The sequence below is a fragment of the Phyllobates terribilis genome, unplaced genomic scaffold, assembly GCF_046119375.1.
Source record: "Phyllobates terribilis strain yellow unplaced genomic scaffold, ASM4611937v1 Scaffold_7__3_contigs__length_470593459, whole genome shotgun sequence".
In the NCBI taxonomy this organism is placed as follows: Eukaryota; Metazoa; Chordata; class Amphibia; order Anura; family Dendrobatidae; genus Phyllobates; species Phyllobates terribilis.
In genome coordinates, this window is record NW_027362767.1 from 402,824,527 (window position 1) to 402,842,466 (window position 17,940).

Consider the following 17,940-nt stretch of genomic DNA (forward strand, 5'->3'; position numbering starts at 1 on the left):
TGGAGAACTGTTGCACCAAGTGGACTGACATGAATCATGGCTCCAACACGAGAGATGTCAATTGAAACAAAGGAGAGGATTATCAAACTCTTAAAAGAAGGTAAATCATCACGCAATGTTGCAAAAGATGTTGGTTGTTCACAGTCAGCTGTGTCTAAAATCTGGACCAAATACAAACAACATGGGAAGGTTGTTAAAGGCAAACATACTGGTAGACCAAGGAAGACATCAAAGCGTCAAGACCGGAAACTTAAAGCAATATGTCTCCACAACAGGAAATGCACAACAAAACAAATGAGGAACGAATGTGAGGAAACTGGAGTCAATGTCTGTGATCGAACTGTAAGAAACCACCTAAAGGAAATGGGATTTACATACAGAAAAGCTAAACATAAGTCATCATTAACACCTAAGCAGAAAAAAAACAAAGTTACAATGGGCTAAGGAAAAACAATCGTGGACTGTGGATGACTGGATGAAAGTCATATTCAGTGATGAATCGCGAATCTGTATTGGGCAAGGTGATGATGCTGGAACTTTTGTTTGGTACCGTTCCAATGAGATTTATAAAGATGACTGCATGAAGAGAACATGCAAATTTCCACAGTCATTGATGATATGGGGCTGCATGTCAGGTAAAGGCACTGGGGAGATGACTGTCATTACATCTTCAATAAATGCCCAAGTTTACATTGATATTTTCGACAGTTTTCTTATCCCATCAATTGAAAGGATGTTTGGGGATGATGGCATCATTTTTGAAGATGATAATGCATCCTGCCATAGAGCAAAAACGGTGAAAACATTCCTTGAAAGAAGACACATAAGGTTAATGTCATGGCCTGCAAATAGTCCGGATCTCAATCCAATTGAAAATCTTTGGTGGAAGTTGAAGAAAATGGTCCATGACAAGGCTCCAACCTGCAAAGCTGATCTGGCAACAGCAATCAGAGAAAGTTGGAGCCAGATTGATGAAGAGTACTGTTTGTCACTCACTAAGTCCATGTCTCAGAGACTGCAAGCTGTTATTAAAGCCAGAGGTGGTGCAACAAAATACTAGTGATGTATTGGAGTGTTCTTTTGTGTGTTTATTTTTCATGATTCCATAATTTTTTCCTCAGAATTGAGTGATTCTATAATTTTTTCCCTCTGCTTGGTCTGAAAAAAATTACCCTTACTGAGTACCACATTTTTAATCTTGATTTCTTTTAGTGTTTCTTAAAGCCCTAAAGTTGCCATTTGAAATGACTTTAGTTTCGTGCCATGTCTGTGCACTGCTTTTTATCAACAACATTAAAAAACTGAATGAACATCCTCCGAGCCCGGTGATTCCATAATTTTTGCCAGGGGTTGTATATATATATATATATATATATATATATATATATATATATATATATATATATATATCATATGTAAGGCTGTAGATATTGATGGATGATATTTTTACAATATCGCTTTTATATTTCCAGGGGACTGGACAGTTTGAGTGGAAAGAACAAGCCGTCTAAACCGGTGACATTGCCTATCGATATGGTTATTTTAACCTTGCAAGATCTGATCGGCTACTTCCAGCACCCAGAGGAGGAACTACAACATGAGGAGAAGCAAACCAAGCTACGGTCCCTCAAGAACCGTCAAAATCTCTTCCAAGAAGAGGTGGGGGCACACCCGAGGCCAAAAAGTCTTCATTTAAAATTTCCCACTGTTTTGTGCATGGTACAATCAGAAGACGAGTATAGTCTGATTCTTCACTGTTATCCGCTCCTTGTGTCCCTCTTCTTCGTACCCTACATAAGTTTGAAGAGAAGACGACTGCTAGGGATCTGGTTACGTGATACCTGTTTGTTACAATGGATTTACTATTTATTTTTCTTTCTTTGGCAGGGAATAATCTCCCTGGTCTTGGACTGTATAGACCGTCTCAATGTATACAGCACAGCTGCCCACTTTGCAGAGTTTGCCGGGGAGGAGGCTGGCGAAGCCTGGAAGGAGATTGTGAACCTACTTTATGAACTGCTAGGTATGTACAGTAATCTAAGTGGTGGAGAAAGGCTTCAGCACATTGCTACATCCTAAAGACCTTAGCTCATGGTAGTGGCAAAGTAGTTGGATGCCCTTTGATTTATACTATAATTATCCTTAAGTAAAAGGTTTTTACATATAACATCCAGCCCCTCACCTCCGGTGTATAACATCCAGCCCCTCACCTCCGGTGTATAACATCCGGCCCCTCGCCCCGGTGTATAACATCCGGCCCCTTGCATCCCCCAGTGTATAACATCCAACCCCTTGCCTCTGCTGTATAACATCCAACCCCTCGCCCCCGGTGTATAACATCCAGTCCCTCGTCCCCGGTGTATAACATCCGGCCCCTCGTTCCCCCTTGTATAACATCTGGCCCCTCGCTCCCCCCACCGGTGTAGAACATCCAACACTTTGCCTCCATTGTATAACATCCAGCCCCTCACCCCCGGTGTATAACATCTGGTTCCTTGCCCCCCAGTGTATAACATCCAGCCCCTCGCGCCGGGTGTAAAAAATCCGGCCCCTCGCCCCCGGTATATAGCATCCGGTCCCTTGCCCCCCAGTGTATAACATCCAGCCCTTTGCGTCGGGTGTATAGCATCCAGCCCCTCGCCCTCCTCCGGTGTATAACATCCGGCCCCTCGCCCCCTGGTGTATAACATCCAGCCCCTTGCCCCCCCGGTGTCTAACATCCGGCCCCTCGCCCCCGATGTATAACATCCGGCCCGTCACCCCCGGTGTATAACATCCGGCAGCTCACCCCCGGTGTATAACATCCGGCCCCTCACCCCCGGTGTATAACTTACGGCCCCTGGCCCCCAGTGTATAACATCCGGCCCCTCACCCCCCTGGTGTATAACATCCGGCCCCTCACCCCCCGTGTTTAACATCCAGCCCCTCACCGCCCCGGTGTATAACATTCAGTCCCTCACCCCTGGTGTCCAGACCTCCTCTGGTATCAGCACAAACACTGCGCCTCCGCTGGGAGCTTCATGGCCGAGCAGCTGCATGCAGCCATACATCACCGAGCACAATGCTGAGCGTCGGATGGAGTGGTGTAATTCATGGTCGGGTGGAGTTTGGTGTGGAAGAACATGAACAGCCGCAGAAAGCCCAGACCTCACCCCTATCCAACCTCACAAAAGGTTTTTTTGATGAATGGGTAGAAATTTCCACACACCTTCAAAATCTTCTAGAAACTGCAAAGGGGGAAAAACTACACATCAATGGCTGTGGATATAGAATGGGAGGTCATAAAAGCTCCTGTAGATGTAATGAGTAGAGATGAGCGGTGTTCGACTAGAACTGTTCGCCAATCTCAAATTCGAGCTGTTTTGGGCGGTGTTCGAGTTGTTCGACGAACCCGAACGATTTGCAAAAAATTCGGCTGTTCGAGGTTATGTTCGATAACTGTTCGTGCACCAAAAGCGTGTCCTGCATGTCTGGCGCTATTTAGAGCACCAATCATGCAGGGATTGTCTGCCACTCACTGTAATGCCACAGCCATGGTGGTTGTGGCATTACAGTGATTGCCCAAATCGATGGGAACAGTGCTCACAGTGAAACATGAAAAGCCGGCAATTCAGCAACGGCATACACCGGTACCCGACAATTTAGAACAGAAAGAATAGAGAATCACACATAGATTAGATAGATAGAAACATGTCAGTCACACATATAAGAAGCACAGTGACAGTGTTGCTTACTGTACTTGTCATTTAGTGTAAAGGATTTATCAAAAAAAATAATAGTGTTTTCATGCACCGTCTCTTTAAAAAAGCCGGCCGGCAATTCAGCATCTGTACCCGACAATTTAGAATAGAAGGAATAGAGAATCACACATAGATTAGATAGATAGAAACATGTCAGCCACATATATACGAAGTACAGTGACAGTGTTGCTTACTGTACTTGTCATTTAGTGTAAAGGATTTATTAAAAAATATAATAGTGTTTTCGTGCACCGTCTCTTTAAAAAAGCCGGCCGGCAATTCAGCAGCGGTACCCGACAATTTATAACAGACAGAATAGAGCTTCACACATAGATTAGATAGATAGAAACATGTCAGTCACATATATATGAAGTACTGTGACAGTGTTGCTTACTGTACTTGTCATTTACTGCAAAGGATTTATTAAAAAAAATAATAGTGTTTTCATGCACCGTCTCTTTAAAAAAGCCGGCTGGCAATTCAGCATCTGTACCCGACAATTTATAACAGACAGAATAGAGCTTCACACATAGATTAGATAGATAGAAACATGTCAGTCACATATATAATAAGTACAGTGACAGTGTTGGTTACTGTACTTGTCATTTAGTATTAAAATAAAGGATTTATTATTAAAAAAAATTGGCGTGGGGTTCCCCGTAATTTTAGTCTCTAGCGGAGGTTAAGCAGACAGCTGGGGCAGATGTTTGAAGCCTGGGAAGGGGGTAATACCCACGGAGCTTCCCAGACTACTAATATCAGCCCCCAGCTGAATACCTAGCCTTTACTAGCTATTAAAATGGGGGACCCCCCAAAAAAATGACGTGGGGTCCCCCCTAATTTAATAGCTAGCAAAGGCTAGGCAGACAGCTGGGGGCTGATATTAATAGCCCAGGAAGGGAACCATGAATATTGGCCCCCTCCCAGGCTAGAAACACCAGCCGTCAGCCGCCCCAGAAATGGCGCATCCATAGGATGCGCCAATTCTGGCACTTAGCCTCGCTCTTCCACGCTGCCCTGGTGCGGTGGCAGGGGGTAATAGGGTTGGGGTTGATGTCAGCTTATAATGCCAGCTGACATCAAGCCCAGGTTAGTAATGGAGAGGCGTCTATAAGACACCCCCATTACTAACCCCATAGTCAAAGTTAAAAGAAAACACAAACACCTAGAATAAAGTCCTTTAATTGAAATAAAGACACATTCCTTTATTGTTCTAAATTAAACCATACTTACCGTCACGCCCATTCCAGCTGAAGCCAACGATCTCCTGCAATAAAAGAAAAATAATAAAGCAACCTCATCCTTACCTTTCCATGGTTCCCACGACAGCTTCAGCTCTGCTACATCGAGATAACAGGCTGGACCGCAGCAGAACGCTGCCATCCAGCCTGTCATCCCGCAGACACTGAGAAGCGCAGGCATGCTTGCGCTCTGCAGTGTCTGGCTGTGACGGCATAAAGATGAGACGAGTTCATGTCCAATGAACTCGGCGCACCTCATGCACGTCACTGACAGCGTGGGAGAATTCTCCTGCACTCAGCACTTCAGCGTGAGAATTCTCCCACGCTGTCAGTGACGTGCATGAGGTCAGCTGAGTTCATTGGACATGAATGAGCTCACCTCATGCACGTCACTAACAGCGTGGGAGAATTCTCACGCTGTAGCGCTGAGTGCAGGAGAATTTTCCCACGCTGTCAGTGACGTGCATGAGGTGAGCTGAGATCATTGGACATGAATGAGCTCACCTCATGCACGTCACTGACAGCGTGGGAAAATTCTCCTGCACTCAGCGCTTCAGCGTGAGAATTTTCCCACGCTGTCAGTGACGTGCATGAGGTGAGCTCATTCATGTCCAATGAACTCAGCTGACCTCATGTACGTCACTGACAGCGTGGGAGAATTTTCACGCTGAAGTGCTGAGTGCAGGAGAATTCTCCCACGCTGTCAGTGACGTGCATGAGGTGCGCCGAGTTCATTGGACATGAGCTTGTCTCATCTTTATGCCGTCACAGCGAGACACTGAGGAGCGCAAGCATGCCTGCGCTTCTGAGTGTCCGCGGGATGACAGGCTGGATGGCAGCGTTCTGCTGCGGTCCAGCCTGTCATCTCGATGTAGCAGAGCTGAAGCTGTCGTGGGAACCATGGAAAGGTAAGGATGAGGTTGCTTTATTATTTTACTTTTATTGCAGAAGACATTGGCTTCAGCTGGAATGGGCGTGACGGTAAGTATGGTTTAATTTAGAACAATAAAGAATTGTGTGTTTATTTCAATTAAAGGACTTTATTCTGGGTGTTGTGTTTTTTTAAATACTTTACTAGAAATTCATGGTGGTCATGTCTAATATTGGCGTGACCCCATGAATTTCGGGCTTAGGGCCAGCTGATAATGCCAAGCTGGCCTTAACCCCTTTATTACCCAGTGAGCCACCGCACCAGGGCCCTGGATGAGTTGGGTACAGCGCCAGAAGATGGCGATTCTATGAACGCGCCATTTTCCGGGGCGGCTGCGGACTGCAATATGCAGCGGGTGGGGTCCAGAAAGCTTGGGCCTCCCTGCGCTGCAGATTCCAGCCCCCAGCTGCCTAGTTGTACCTGGCTGGACACAAATATAGTGCGAAGCCCCACGTCAATTTTTTTTTAATTATTTCATGAAATAATTTTTTTAAAAAAGGGCTTCCCTATATTGTTGTGTCCGGCTAGGTACAAATAGGCAGCTGGTGGTTGGGGGCAGCCCGTTCCTGCCTGCTGTACCTGACTGGACACAAATATCGGGCGAAGCCCCACGTCAATTTTTTTTAAATTATTTCAGGAAATTCATGAAATAATGAAAAAAAAATTGATGTGGGGCTTCGCCCTATATTTGTGTCCAGCCAGGTACAGCAGGCAGGAACGGGCTGCTCCCAACCACCAGCTGCCTATTTGTACCTAGCCGGACACAACAATATAGGGAAGCCCTTTTTTTCTTAATTATTCCATGAATTTCATGAATTTAAAAAAAAAATACGTGGAGCTTCGCCCTATTTTTGTGTCCAGCCAGGTACAACTAGGCAGCTGGGGGCTGGAATCTGCAGCGCAGGGAGGCCCAAGCTTTCTGGGCCCCACCCGCTGCAAATTGCAGTCCGCAGCCGCCCCGGAAAATGGCGCGTTCATAGAAGCGCCATCTTCTGGCGCTGTACCCAACTCATCCAGGGCCCTAGTGCGGTGGCTCACTGGGTAATAAAGGGGTTAAGGCCAGCTTGGCATTATCAGCTGGCCCTAAGCCCGAAATTCATGGGGTCACACCAATATTAGACATGACCACCATGAATTTCTAGTAAAGTATTTAAAAAAAACACAAACACCCAGAAAAAAGTCCTTTAATTGAAATAAACACACAATTCTTTATTGTTCTAAATTAAACCATACTTACCGTCACGCCCATTCCAGCTGAAGCCAATGATCTCCTGCAATAAAAGTAAAATAATAAAGCAACATCATCCTTACCTTTCCATGGCTCCCACGACAGCTTCAGCTCTGCTACATCGAGATGACAGGCTGGACCGCAGCAGAACGCTGCCATCCAGCCTGTCATCCCGCAGACACTGAGAAGCGCAGGCATGCTTGCGCTACTCAGTGTCTGGCTGTGACGGCATCCAGATGAGCCGAGGTCATGTCCAATGAACTCGGCTCACCTCATGCACGTCACTGACAGCGTGGGAAAATTCTCACGCTGAAGCGCTGAGTGCAGGAGAATTTTCCCACGCTGTCAGTGACGTACATGAGGTGAGCCGAGTTCATTGTCGGCTCATCTGGATGCCGTCACAGTCAGACACTGAGGAGCGCAAGCATGCCTGCGCTTCTCAGTGTGTGCGGCATGGCAAGCTGGATGGCAGCGTTCTGCTGCGGTCCAGCCTGTCATCTCGATGTAGCAGAGCTGGAGCTGTCCTGGGAACCATGGAAAGGTAAGGATGAGGTTGCTTTATTATTTTTCTTTTATTGCAGGAGATCGTTGGCTTCAGCTGGAATGGGCGTGATGGTAAGTATGGTTTAATTTAGAACAATAAAGAATTGTGTCTTTATTTCAATTAAAGGACTTTATTCTGGGTGTTTGTGTTTTTTTTTTAGCTTTGACTATGGGGTTAGTAATGGGGGTGTCTTATAGACGCCTCTCCATTACTAACCTGGGCTTGATGTCAGCTGGCATTATAAGCTGACATCAACCCCAACCCTATTACCCCCTGCCACCGCACCAGGGCAGCGTGGAAGAGCGAGGCTAAGTGCCAGAATTGGCGCATCCTATGGATGCGCCATTTCTGGGGCGGCTGAGGGCTGGTGTTTCTAGCCTGGGAGGGGGCCAATATTCATGGCTCCCTTCCTGGGCTATTAATATCAGCCCCCAGCTGTCTGCCTAGCCTTTGCTAGCTATTAAATTAGGGGGGACCCCACGTCATTTTTTTGGGGGGGTCCTCCATTTTAATAGCTAGTAAAGGCTAGGTATTCAGCTGGGGGCTGATATTAGTAGCCTGGGAAGCTCCGTGGGTATTACCCCCTTCCCAGGCTTCAAACATCTGCCCCAGCTGTCTGCTTAACCTCCGCTAGAGACTAAAATTACGGGGAACCCCACGCCAATTTTTTTTAATAATAAATCCTTTATTTTAATACTAAATGACAAGTACAGTAACCAACACTGTCACTGTACTTATTATATATGTGACTGACATGTTTCTATCTATCTAATCTATGTGTGAAGCTCTATTCTGTCTGTTATAAATTGTCGGGTACAGATGCTGAATTGCCGGCCGGCTTTTTTAAAGAGACGGTGCATGAAAACACTATTATTTTTTTTAATAAATCCTTTGCAGTAAATGACAAGTACAGTAAGCAACACTGTCACAGTACTTCATATATATGTGACTGACATATTTCTATCTATCTAATCTATGTGTGAAGCTCTATTCTGTCTGTTATAAATTGTCGGGTACCGCTGCTGAATTGCCGGCCGGCTTTTTTAAAGAGACGGTGCACGAAAACACTATTATATTTTTTAATAAATCCTTTACACTAAATGACAAGTACAGTAAGCAACACTGTCACTGTACTTCGTATATATGTGGCTGACATGTTTCTATCTATCTAATCTATGTGTGATTCTCTATTCCTTCTATTCTAAATTGTCGGGTACCGCTGCTGAATTGCCGGCCGGCTTTTTTAAAGAGACGGTGCACGAAAACACTATTATATTTTTTAATAAATTCTTTACACTAAATGACAAGTACAGTAACCAACACTGTCACTGTACTTCATATATATGTGACTGACATGTTTCTATCTATCTAATCTATGTGCGATTCTCTATTCCTTCTATTCTAAATTGTCGGGTACAGATGCTGAATTGCCGGCCGGCTTTTTTAAAGAGACGGTGCATGAAAACACTATTATTTTTTTAAATAAATTCTTTGCAGTAAATGACAAGTACAGTAAGCAACACTGTCACAGTACTTCATATATATGTGACTGACATGTTTCTATCTATCTAATCTATGTGTGAAGCTCTATTCTGTCTGTTATAAATTGTCGGGTACCGCTGCTGAATTGCCGGCCGGCTTTTTTAAAGAGACGGTGCACGAAAACACTATTATATTTTTTAATAAATCCTTTACACTAAATGACAAGTACAGTAAGCAACACTGTCACTGTACTTCATATATATGTGACTGACATGTTTCTATCTATCTAATCTATGTGTGATGCTCTATTCCTTCATGTCTAAATTGTCGGGTACCGGTGTATGCCGCTGCTGAATTGCCGGCCGGCTTTTTTAAAGAAAGCGTCTTCTGAGCAGTTTGTCAGCTTTTGGACACCTTTGAAGGTGTTTTCTATGTGTTCCTATGTGTTTTTGTTTGCCTGCCATTGGTTTTAACGGTGTTCGACGGTGTTCTAAGGTGTTCACGAACAGTTCGACGAACAGTTCCTCGAACATCCCGGTGTTCGACGAACCGAACCGAACCCGAACACTACGGGGGTGGCTCAACACTAGTAATGAGGAGATGTCTCAATACTTTTGTCCATGTCATGTATATATACTTAATACACATAACATATGGGACTAAACCAAAAATTCTAGGAAGAAGCTGAAAAATATAGTTTTGCCTACAAATCTGTCCCGCGATGTGTTTCTCCAAATAGATCAATGTGGGTCCAGGTTTGGAAACTACTCTACCATTTTGATTTTGCCTCCATTAAAACTTGTGTAAATTTGTAAATCCATTGTTTTACACATTTTGGAATTAATTCCAAGAGTTGTATTCTCAATCCAGACCACACACCGGGTCTTCTTCACATAGACACACTATGGACAGCCTTTCATTTAGACCCTGTCTTTAGACCACTGTCTACACCCATGGTTCCATAAAATCCAGGACTGTACCTCCAGGCCACTATTCATTACCAGAGACTTCAACTATGGTCCTTACCAGTGGTCCTTACCAGCCCAAGAGGTCTGCTTCCTTTTATTGCTTGAAAAAAATTCTCTATTTCTGCCGGTTCCTTTTATATTATTGAGGCTTAGTAAACTTTTTGACTATTTCTTTGCAGATCCACTACATTTTCATTGTGTCCTTGTTTTTGTCCTGCAGCTGCACTTATTAGAGGAAACCGTTCCAACTGCGCCTTGTTCTCCAGTAACTTGGACTGGGTGGTCAGCAAACTGGATCGACTGGAAGCTTCATCAGGTAACGAAGACATTCCTACCAGAGAATAGGAAGAATTGCCATAAAGCTCTGTTTTTAGAGGCGCTCCACAGGGGAAAAAAAAGTTAAAAAAAAGTCACACATTTGCTGGTTCGATAAAGTAGAATATGCTTTTTTTTGTGATTTTTTTTTAGTTTTGTTTTTTTACTACTTTTGCTGGTCCTAGGCTCATGCTGCTTGCTTTCTCCAGTATTTTTGGGAGAGGGACAGGTTTGTAGTTTCAATAATAGGCAAAATTGACAGTTCCCATGGTCCTTCATTCTGGGTGACTACAGCTGCCCATGCGTCTACGTATGCGCCTGAGTTTGCGCCGCTAGATATTTTAGTAGAACTCTTATGGGCAATATCCTACAGCTCAGCCTACTGGGAAAGCCCAATGTCTCATTATAGTACCCCAACCCAATGTATAGAGTGAGATTGATGACGTGCCATACACTTACCGACATACCGGCACTAAATGGATATTTATTTCATTACTCAGGTTAAAAAAAAATCTAGAAAAAAAATAATACTTTGAATTAATCCAGGGGTGTAATGACATGGGGTGCATAGATTGAAGTCAAATTAATGACTTGGTGGCCAAGTCTTTAGGCTCCATCTAAGATGTGAAGACAGATATACATTTTGCACTGGAGTCCCAAGTTGCAATTCTGAAACCATCAATTTATTGACAAATGGATCTTTGCATACAGATAATTTAATATTGCAGGAATTTTGGAAGTTTTGTACTGCGTATTGATTGAGAGCCCTGAAGTTTTGAACATTATTAAGGAAAATCATATCAAGTCCATTATTTCTCTTTTGGATAAACATGGACGAAACCACAAGGTGAGTGTCAATCTTGTCAACCGATGAGTATGCATGTTAACAATTTAGGTAGTCCGCCCTCTTGATTTGTCCTTTCTCCATACCTTTAGGTTCTGGATGTCCTCTGCTCTCTCTGTGTGTGTAATGGAGTAGCTGTTAGATCCAACCAGAATCTAATCACTGAGAACCTTCTTCCCCGAAGAGAACTTCTTCTTCAGACCAGGATGGTCAACTATGTCACCAGGTGTGCAGCTTATAAACGTGTGACTTTTTTTTTATAATACTTGAGGATCTGTACAAATTATTGCCAAATCTATTTTTTATATTCCAGCATGAGACCTAATGTTTACCTGGGAACCTGTGAAGGATCCACACAGTTCAAGAAGTGGTATTTTGAAGTCATTGTGGATCACGTGGAGCCTTTTGTAACTGCTGAGACCACACATCTGCGTGTTGGCTGGGCACTGACTGAGGGCTACAGTCCTTACCCTGGTGCCGGTGAAGGCTGGGGAGCCAACGGAGTGGGTGATGATCTGTATTCCTTTGCATTTGATGGGCTTCACCTTTGGTCAGGTAAACTCCAAAATTAGTTGCTTTACCTAATGGACTATGGAGGTTTTATATGAAGACTAGTAGTCATGTAAAGATGCCAAATGGGTTTTGAAGGTTATTTGCATTGTTAAACATGGCTCAGAACTGAAGATGTTGGGCAAGAATCTGGTTGTCTCTGGGAGCGCATTCCAGAGAATTTTTAGAGCATGAGAGAAGACTTAGAGCTGGGTGTGGCAGGTTTAGATTATGAAGTAGGTTAGAGCAGGGTTCCCCAACTCCAGTCCACAAAGCCCACCAACATGTCATGTTTTCAGGATTTCCTTAGTATTGCACAGGTGATATTACATCACCTGCACAGGCAATAATTCCATCACCTGTGCAATACTAAGGAAAGCCTGAAAACATGATCAGTTGGTGGGCCTTGAGGACTGGAGTTGGGGAACCCTGCGTTAGAGCATGGGTCGGGTGGTGGACATAGATGAGAAGGAGATATAGGGTGGTGCAGCACTGTGGAGAGTTTACTCGTTAACCAGTGGTATTGGCACAGGATTTGGCGACTGGACTGAATGATGCTTTTTGTCTTATTTTCCTAGGTCGAATTTGCCGACCTGTGGCCTCACACAACCAGCATTTGCTGGCCGCGGATGATGTGGTCAGCTGTTGTCTGGACTTGACAGTTCCCAGCATCTCATTCCGTTTCAATGGGCACCCAGTTCAAGGCATGTTTGAGAACTTCAATTTGGATGGACTCTTCTTCCCAGCAGTTAGCTTCTCTGCTGGAGTCAAGTAAGTGTAGTGCCTAATGAGATGAATACCATCTCTTAAAGTGAATAAGACTTCATTCGGGTCTTTCTTGTGCAGAATACGCTTTCTTTTGGGTGGCCGACACGGTGATTTTAAGTTCCTTCCGCCACCTGGCTACGCTCCAGTCTATGAAGCCCTCCTGCCTCGGGATCGTATGCGTGTGGAGCCCATCAAAGAATACAAACATGACTTTCAAGATATTCGTAATCTTCTTGGGCCCACCAAATCCCTTTCCCATACCTCGTTTGTTCCTTGCCCGGTGGACACTATACAGGTAGGAGCAAGACATCTAATATAAACCTGTTTTAATCTACAGTATATTACTATAACTGGGGGTTCAGCAAATAGAGATGGGGGAAAATAACGCCTCTACAACTATGGAGGCACCTCCATAGGGGACAATGCGGCAATACAGTGACAAAGTGGTAGACACCAGTTCTAAAACCAGTAATCACAGGTGAAGTCTTTTCTGATTGGAGTTATTCACTTTTCCAATCTTTTCCATTTAGCCCAAACTGCCATCAAGACTTCATCTTCCAGTCACAACTTGACTGGCACGCTTGTACCACAAACACATTTCAAGTATCATTTTCCCATCCCCATCTATTCCCAAACTACGTAAACACCCCATCCAACTGATGTCCCCAATTATGTGCCCCATTGTCCCTATTACTGTGTCAGCATGGTATGATACTGTACTTCAGAAATATTTGGGTCATTGTTATAATTGCCTCCAAAACGTAAGTGTCCAAAGGTCCTCTTTAAAAAGTCACAACGTCCCACTTACCAAGTAATATTGCTCTAAGTACCCTATTATCTAGTAATATTATCCACAAAGGGTCCTCTCAAAAGAAATATTGATCCATAAATAGTAATAATGTCCCCAAAGTATCCCCCCAAAAAAGTTACAAGTGCTCCTAAAAAGTAATAGTGTGTCCTGTGGATGCCAATATAGGGAAAGTGGTTGGGTTTGGTTGGGTTCCACCATATATGAGGGCCTGCGAAAAGAACCCCCAAATCTGCTATATCCACTATTACTCTACGTATATTATGTCAATTTAATTTCCCACACCTCTTTTTGTAGATTGTCCTTCCTCCTCACCTGGAACGAATTCGTGAAAAGTTGGCAGAAAACATCCATGAACTTTGGGCCCTCACAAGAATTGAACAGGGATGGACCTATGGGCCGGTGAGTGTCCTACTGTGTTCTCAAGTGATGTTACTAGCTTCCAAACATTAGCTCCACTTTCATAAATACTCACATTCCTGCCAAATAAGGAGGCAACTTTTTTTATTTTGTTATATATTTTTTTAGATTCGGGATGACAACAAGAGATTACATCCATGTCTCCTTGACTTCCATAGTCTGCCGGAGCCAGAAAGAAATTACAACTTGCTGATGTCTGGAGAAACTTTGAAGTAAGCATTTAATTAGTGTAGAATCAATAGGATTTCCTTACTTTTGTGTCTCATTCATTTTGAGATTTTTTGGATGACTTTGATGGATGAATTATGGATATACATTGGCATTTACGTGATGGTTTGGAGACCCAATGAAGTTGTTAGAAACCAGAGACATGTGCATGGGACCAGAGTTGCTTTCCAATAGAGCTTAATGTATTTATCTATCATTTATAATTTGCTATTAAAATAAATACTAAGTTGCTTCATGGTCATCGATATAGGACCCTGCTAGCTCTAGGATGCCATGTGGGCATGGCAGATGAAAAGGCAGAAGAAAACCTGAAGAAGATAAAGCTTCCCAAAACGTAAGTGTTTGGAAAGTCATGACATGGGTGACCTGACATAATTAAACCAAAGTCATCTTTCATCATTTGTTCCTGTAGATACATGATGTCCAATGGATATAAGCCTGCTCCCCTTGATCTGTCCCACGTCAAGTTAACACCAGCACAAAACACCTTGGTGGACAAACTAGCAGAAAATGGTCACAATGTCTGGGCGAGAGACCGAGTGCAACAAGGATGGACATATAGCATAATACAAGTATGTAGCCTCCGACCTACTCTTTACAGCTCATTTTTATCTTTCTGGTAGTTTTTACTTGTTGTGCCTTGCACTACAATTATTGAGATTTGCAAATCTGTTTAATGATTTTACTAGAACATTAATAACTCAAAACCCATTAACTCTTCTAGTTCTGGGCCCCCATACACATTAGACATCTGTTGGCTGAGCGATCTTTTGGTCAACGTCTATTTCTCTCGACTCCCCCATACACAAGGGCGTGAGCATTCCTGTATTCTTTAAATGAGAGCTGCCATCAGATTTATCTCTGCACAGAACAAAAGGATCAGCCATTGAAATTCAAGAGGCCAGATCCTTCTCTCCTTTGACATCATCTCTCGAGAGGTCCTCATACACATTAGGAGTTTTGGTGATCCCATTGAAAACGTTGGGTTTGATAGACTTTTTGCTTATGTGTATGGGGACTGAACCCTTTTTGAAAATGTAGATGAAGTGTCCGCTCAAGTCTTGCTCAGGCAAATTATGACATGGGAAAGAGCCATCCTTATGCCAGTTATTGGATTTTGAAAATACCTACAATTGTATATGAGTGGACCATGCCTATTTTTTTGGACAACACTAAATCACTGTTGGCTAAACACTAGATCAATGTTGGCCGAACCCACCAATTTTGGCACAATCGGCCGATCATTTCATTTGTACAGAGCCTTGTAACTTCGGGGAGAGTACGATCAGGCATGTTGGATTTCAGAATGACAATCCTTTTGTTCTCAGGAGATATAAGTCGCCGCCTGAGGTGCAGAGCCGAGCATGCTTGTGTAAAGGGAGAGGGTTGGAGAAATAGTGGCTTATTTCCATAAGCAGTTGTGACATCTATAGCAATTTTTATTTGAATTTGAATAAACAAATGATAAATTACTTTGCAGGACATCAAGAACAAGAGGAACCCTCGCCTCGTGCCATACAGTCTGCTAGATGAAAAGACCAAGAAAACCAATAGAGACAGCCTGTGTGAGGCTGTACGCACTCTTATTGGATATGGATACAATATTGAACCCCCTGACCAGGAGAGCAGTAAGTGCCATCTGAGTTTTGGCTTACATGGTGTCTACTATTGCACCGAAAGTTCTTAAATCCGGACCAAAATTTTGAATGCTCTTATAAAGGAAAGATGACATTTTGTGATCGCATAACACATTTCTTACATCTCGTGTTATTCCTTATTTCTCCAGCGGCTCAGGGAGTAACAAAGCCTCGGGCTGAAAGAATGCGCATCTTCCGTGCCGAGAAATCATACGCGGTGAAATCAGGGAAATGGTATTTTGAATTTGAGGCCGTCACAACAGGAGAAATGAGAGTCGGGTGGGCTCGACCTGATGTACGACCCGAAGTGGAACTTGGAGCTGATGAACTAGCTTACGTGTTTAATGGATGCAGGGTATGTATTGATATTATATACGGACCTATAGATGGATTTTATCAACCATCATGGTTAGCCAGACCCTAAAAGGAATTAAAGTTTCCCCTGTGGTCCCAGCTTTAGAAGCAAAATGGGGTCCAAAGGTCCAGCAGAAGACAACACTGTTTGGAGGTGACTTAGAAGTCCAAAGAGTTGGTGACTGATCAAGGTGTATGGGCACCTTTAGGATTATGAATAGTGGCTCCTTTAACCATGTATTAGATGGTATACATGTTTTGTTTTATGTCCTTTTATTATATTTACGTCTATCTCACTCTGCCTTCCCTCAGGGTCAGCGCTGGCACGTAGGTAGTGAACCATTTGGGCGTAATTGGCTTCCGGGAGATGTCGTTGGGTGTATGATTGACCTGACTGAAATGAATATCATGTTTACATTGAATGGAGAGATGTTGATAAGTGATTCTGGCTCAGATCTTGCCTTCAAGGATATAGAAATTGGAGATGGTAAGTGTGACTTCAATGTGGTTTAATAATCCTTACTTGTCGCACTACATATATTGTAGAGCAGGAGGAGTTGAGAGGAATGTTATATAAATTTATGGTAGAAAATCCAGTATAACTTTTATATTATTTGTTTGAAGTCTAGTAGGAATTCCTAATCAGTGATTGACAGCTTTGCATGCAGTGATTTCTGCCAATCACTGATTAGGACCGCCTACTTGTGTCTCGTCCAGGAGAATATATGGGGGAGACTCAGTACCCGGGCCTTGACCTTCTGTGGGGTGTCACGGCAGTCGGCTCCCGGGCCCGTCCTCTGGGGTCACTCTTTAAAAGGGGTTTTAATGTTTTTAGTTTGTCTCGTGACGCCACCTGTGGTTTCCGGTAATGGTTACCGGCGCTGCTGCAGACCTCCGGGGGTAATGGGATGGCAGCTGGGATGTTTCCTGCTCCCCACAGGCAGAGCAGGCCCCCGAGGCAGGGTTGATGGATGGGATGCAGGTGAGAGATGGCGTAGAAGGGATGATCGCGCGGCGGCAATAACCGACAGAGACAGTGAGTGCAGTCATCCGATTTTACTCACAGTTCTTTTTGGATTCCTTAGGTACGCTGTACTGGTTACCGCTTCCCGCGCCGCGCTGCGTTCACCAAGCAGGGGTTCAGAAGTCCCTCCGGCAATTCGAGAGTACTTATCGGGACCCCCTTTCTATATGTTCCTTTCCTCAGCCGACTTTCCGCGCTGGGTCTCTCCCTCCTGCCCTGCGCCTCACAAACTGAGCCCCAAGATGGCGTCCTCGGATCCTTCAGGGACACCTGGAGTTCCCTGGTCCTACTCGGCTACCTTTCTTGGCTGCTAGAATGCGAGTATGGCAACTGCACCATAAAAGTCAGAAGCCTCCGGTTTCCTAGCCGAGGCTTGAAGCAACACGACTAGCCCAGGGACCGGTTCCCTTCTTGCGGCCTGGTCCCTCTGACACTTCACAGATTGGAGCGTACGGGTGGCTTCCTGCTCCTTCCGTACCCCTGGGACCCCTTCAGTTACCGGAGCCTTCCTCCTCTGCTCCCCTCCTCTTCTCTCCTCCGCTGGGCCTCATTTACTAGGCCCACTCTGGAGTAGAGCTCCTGAAGAGCCTCTGCTCCCCTCACTTTCCTCCTCTGACTCAACTGAACTCCTCACTTAACTAAGGTGGCTCCCCCTTTTTATACTCCTAACAAAATGCTCCCCTAAACTGCTTCCTCCACCCACACCCACTACTTGGTTCCCCCCACTCCAGCCAGGGACAGGGCTCAGCAGAACACAGCGCATCTTGCCCTTCCAGCCGGCCTGGAGCAGTGTAGTGTTGGATGCAGGTGTTGGGGTCCCGGGCTGTACCCTTTTCCTTACCAGAGAGTGAGGCACCAC

The 17,940-nt window shown here is 44.4% G+C and overlaps 1 protein-coding gene across 13 annotated transcripts in view; it reads left to right on the forward strand.

The window, feature by feature from the left end:
- The window catches only part of RYR1 (ryanodine receptor 1), a 184,423-nt gene that overhangs the window by 84,885 nt on the left and 81,598 nt on the right, over positions 1 to 17,940 (forward strand). For all 13 annotated transcript variants that reach the window (XM_073641635.1, XM_073641639.1, XM_073641642.1 and 10 more), the window contains 15 exons: positions 1,473 to 1,659; positions 1,888 to 2,023; positions 10,355 to 10,450; positions 11,178 to 11,296; positions 11,386 to 11,519; positions 11,607 to 11,848; positions 12,421 to 12,613; positions 12,689 to 12,905; positions 13,716 to 13,820; positions 13,947 to 14,050; positions 14,317 to 14,400; positions 14,479 to 14,638; positions 15,547 to 15,694; positions 15,853 to 16,058; positions 16,370 to 16,544. In XM_073641635.1, the coding sequence (XP_073497736.1) occupies positions 1,473 to 1,659; positions 1,888 to 2,023; positions 10,355 to 10,450; positions 11,178 to 11,296; positions 11,386 to 11,519; positions 11,607 to 11,848; positions 12,421 to 12,613; positions 12,689 to 12,905; positions 13,716 to 13,820; positions 13,947 to 14,050; positions 14,317 to 14,400; positions 14,479 to 14,638; positions 15,547 to 15,694; positions 15,853 to 16,058; positions 16,370 to 16,544 (2,306 nt within the window). The remainder of the gene's footprint in view (positions 1 to 1,472; positions 1,660 to 1,887; positions 2,024 to 10,354; positions 10,451 to 11,177; positions 11,297 to 11,385; positions 11,520 to 11,606; positions 11,849 to 12,420; positions 12,614 to 12,688; positions 12,906 to 13,715; positions 13,821 to 13,946; positions 14,051 to 14,316; positions 14,401 to 14,478; positions 14,639 to 15,546; positions 15,695 to 15,852; positions 16,059 to 16,369; positions 16,545 to 17,940) is intronic.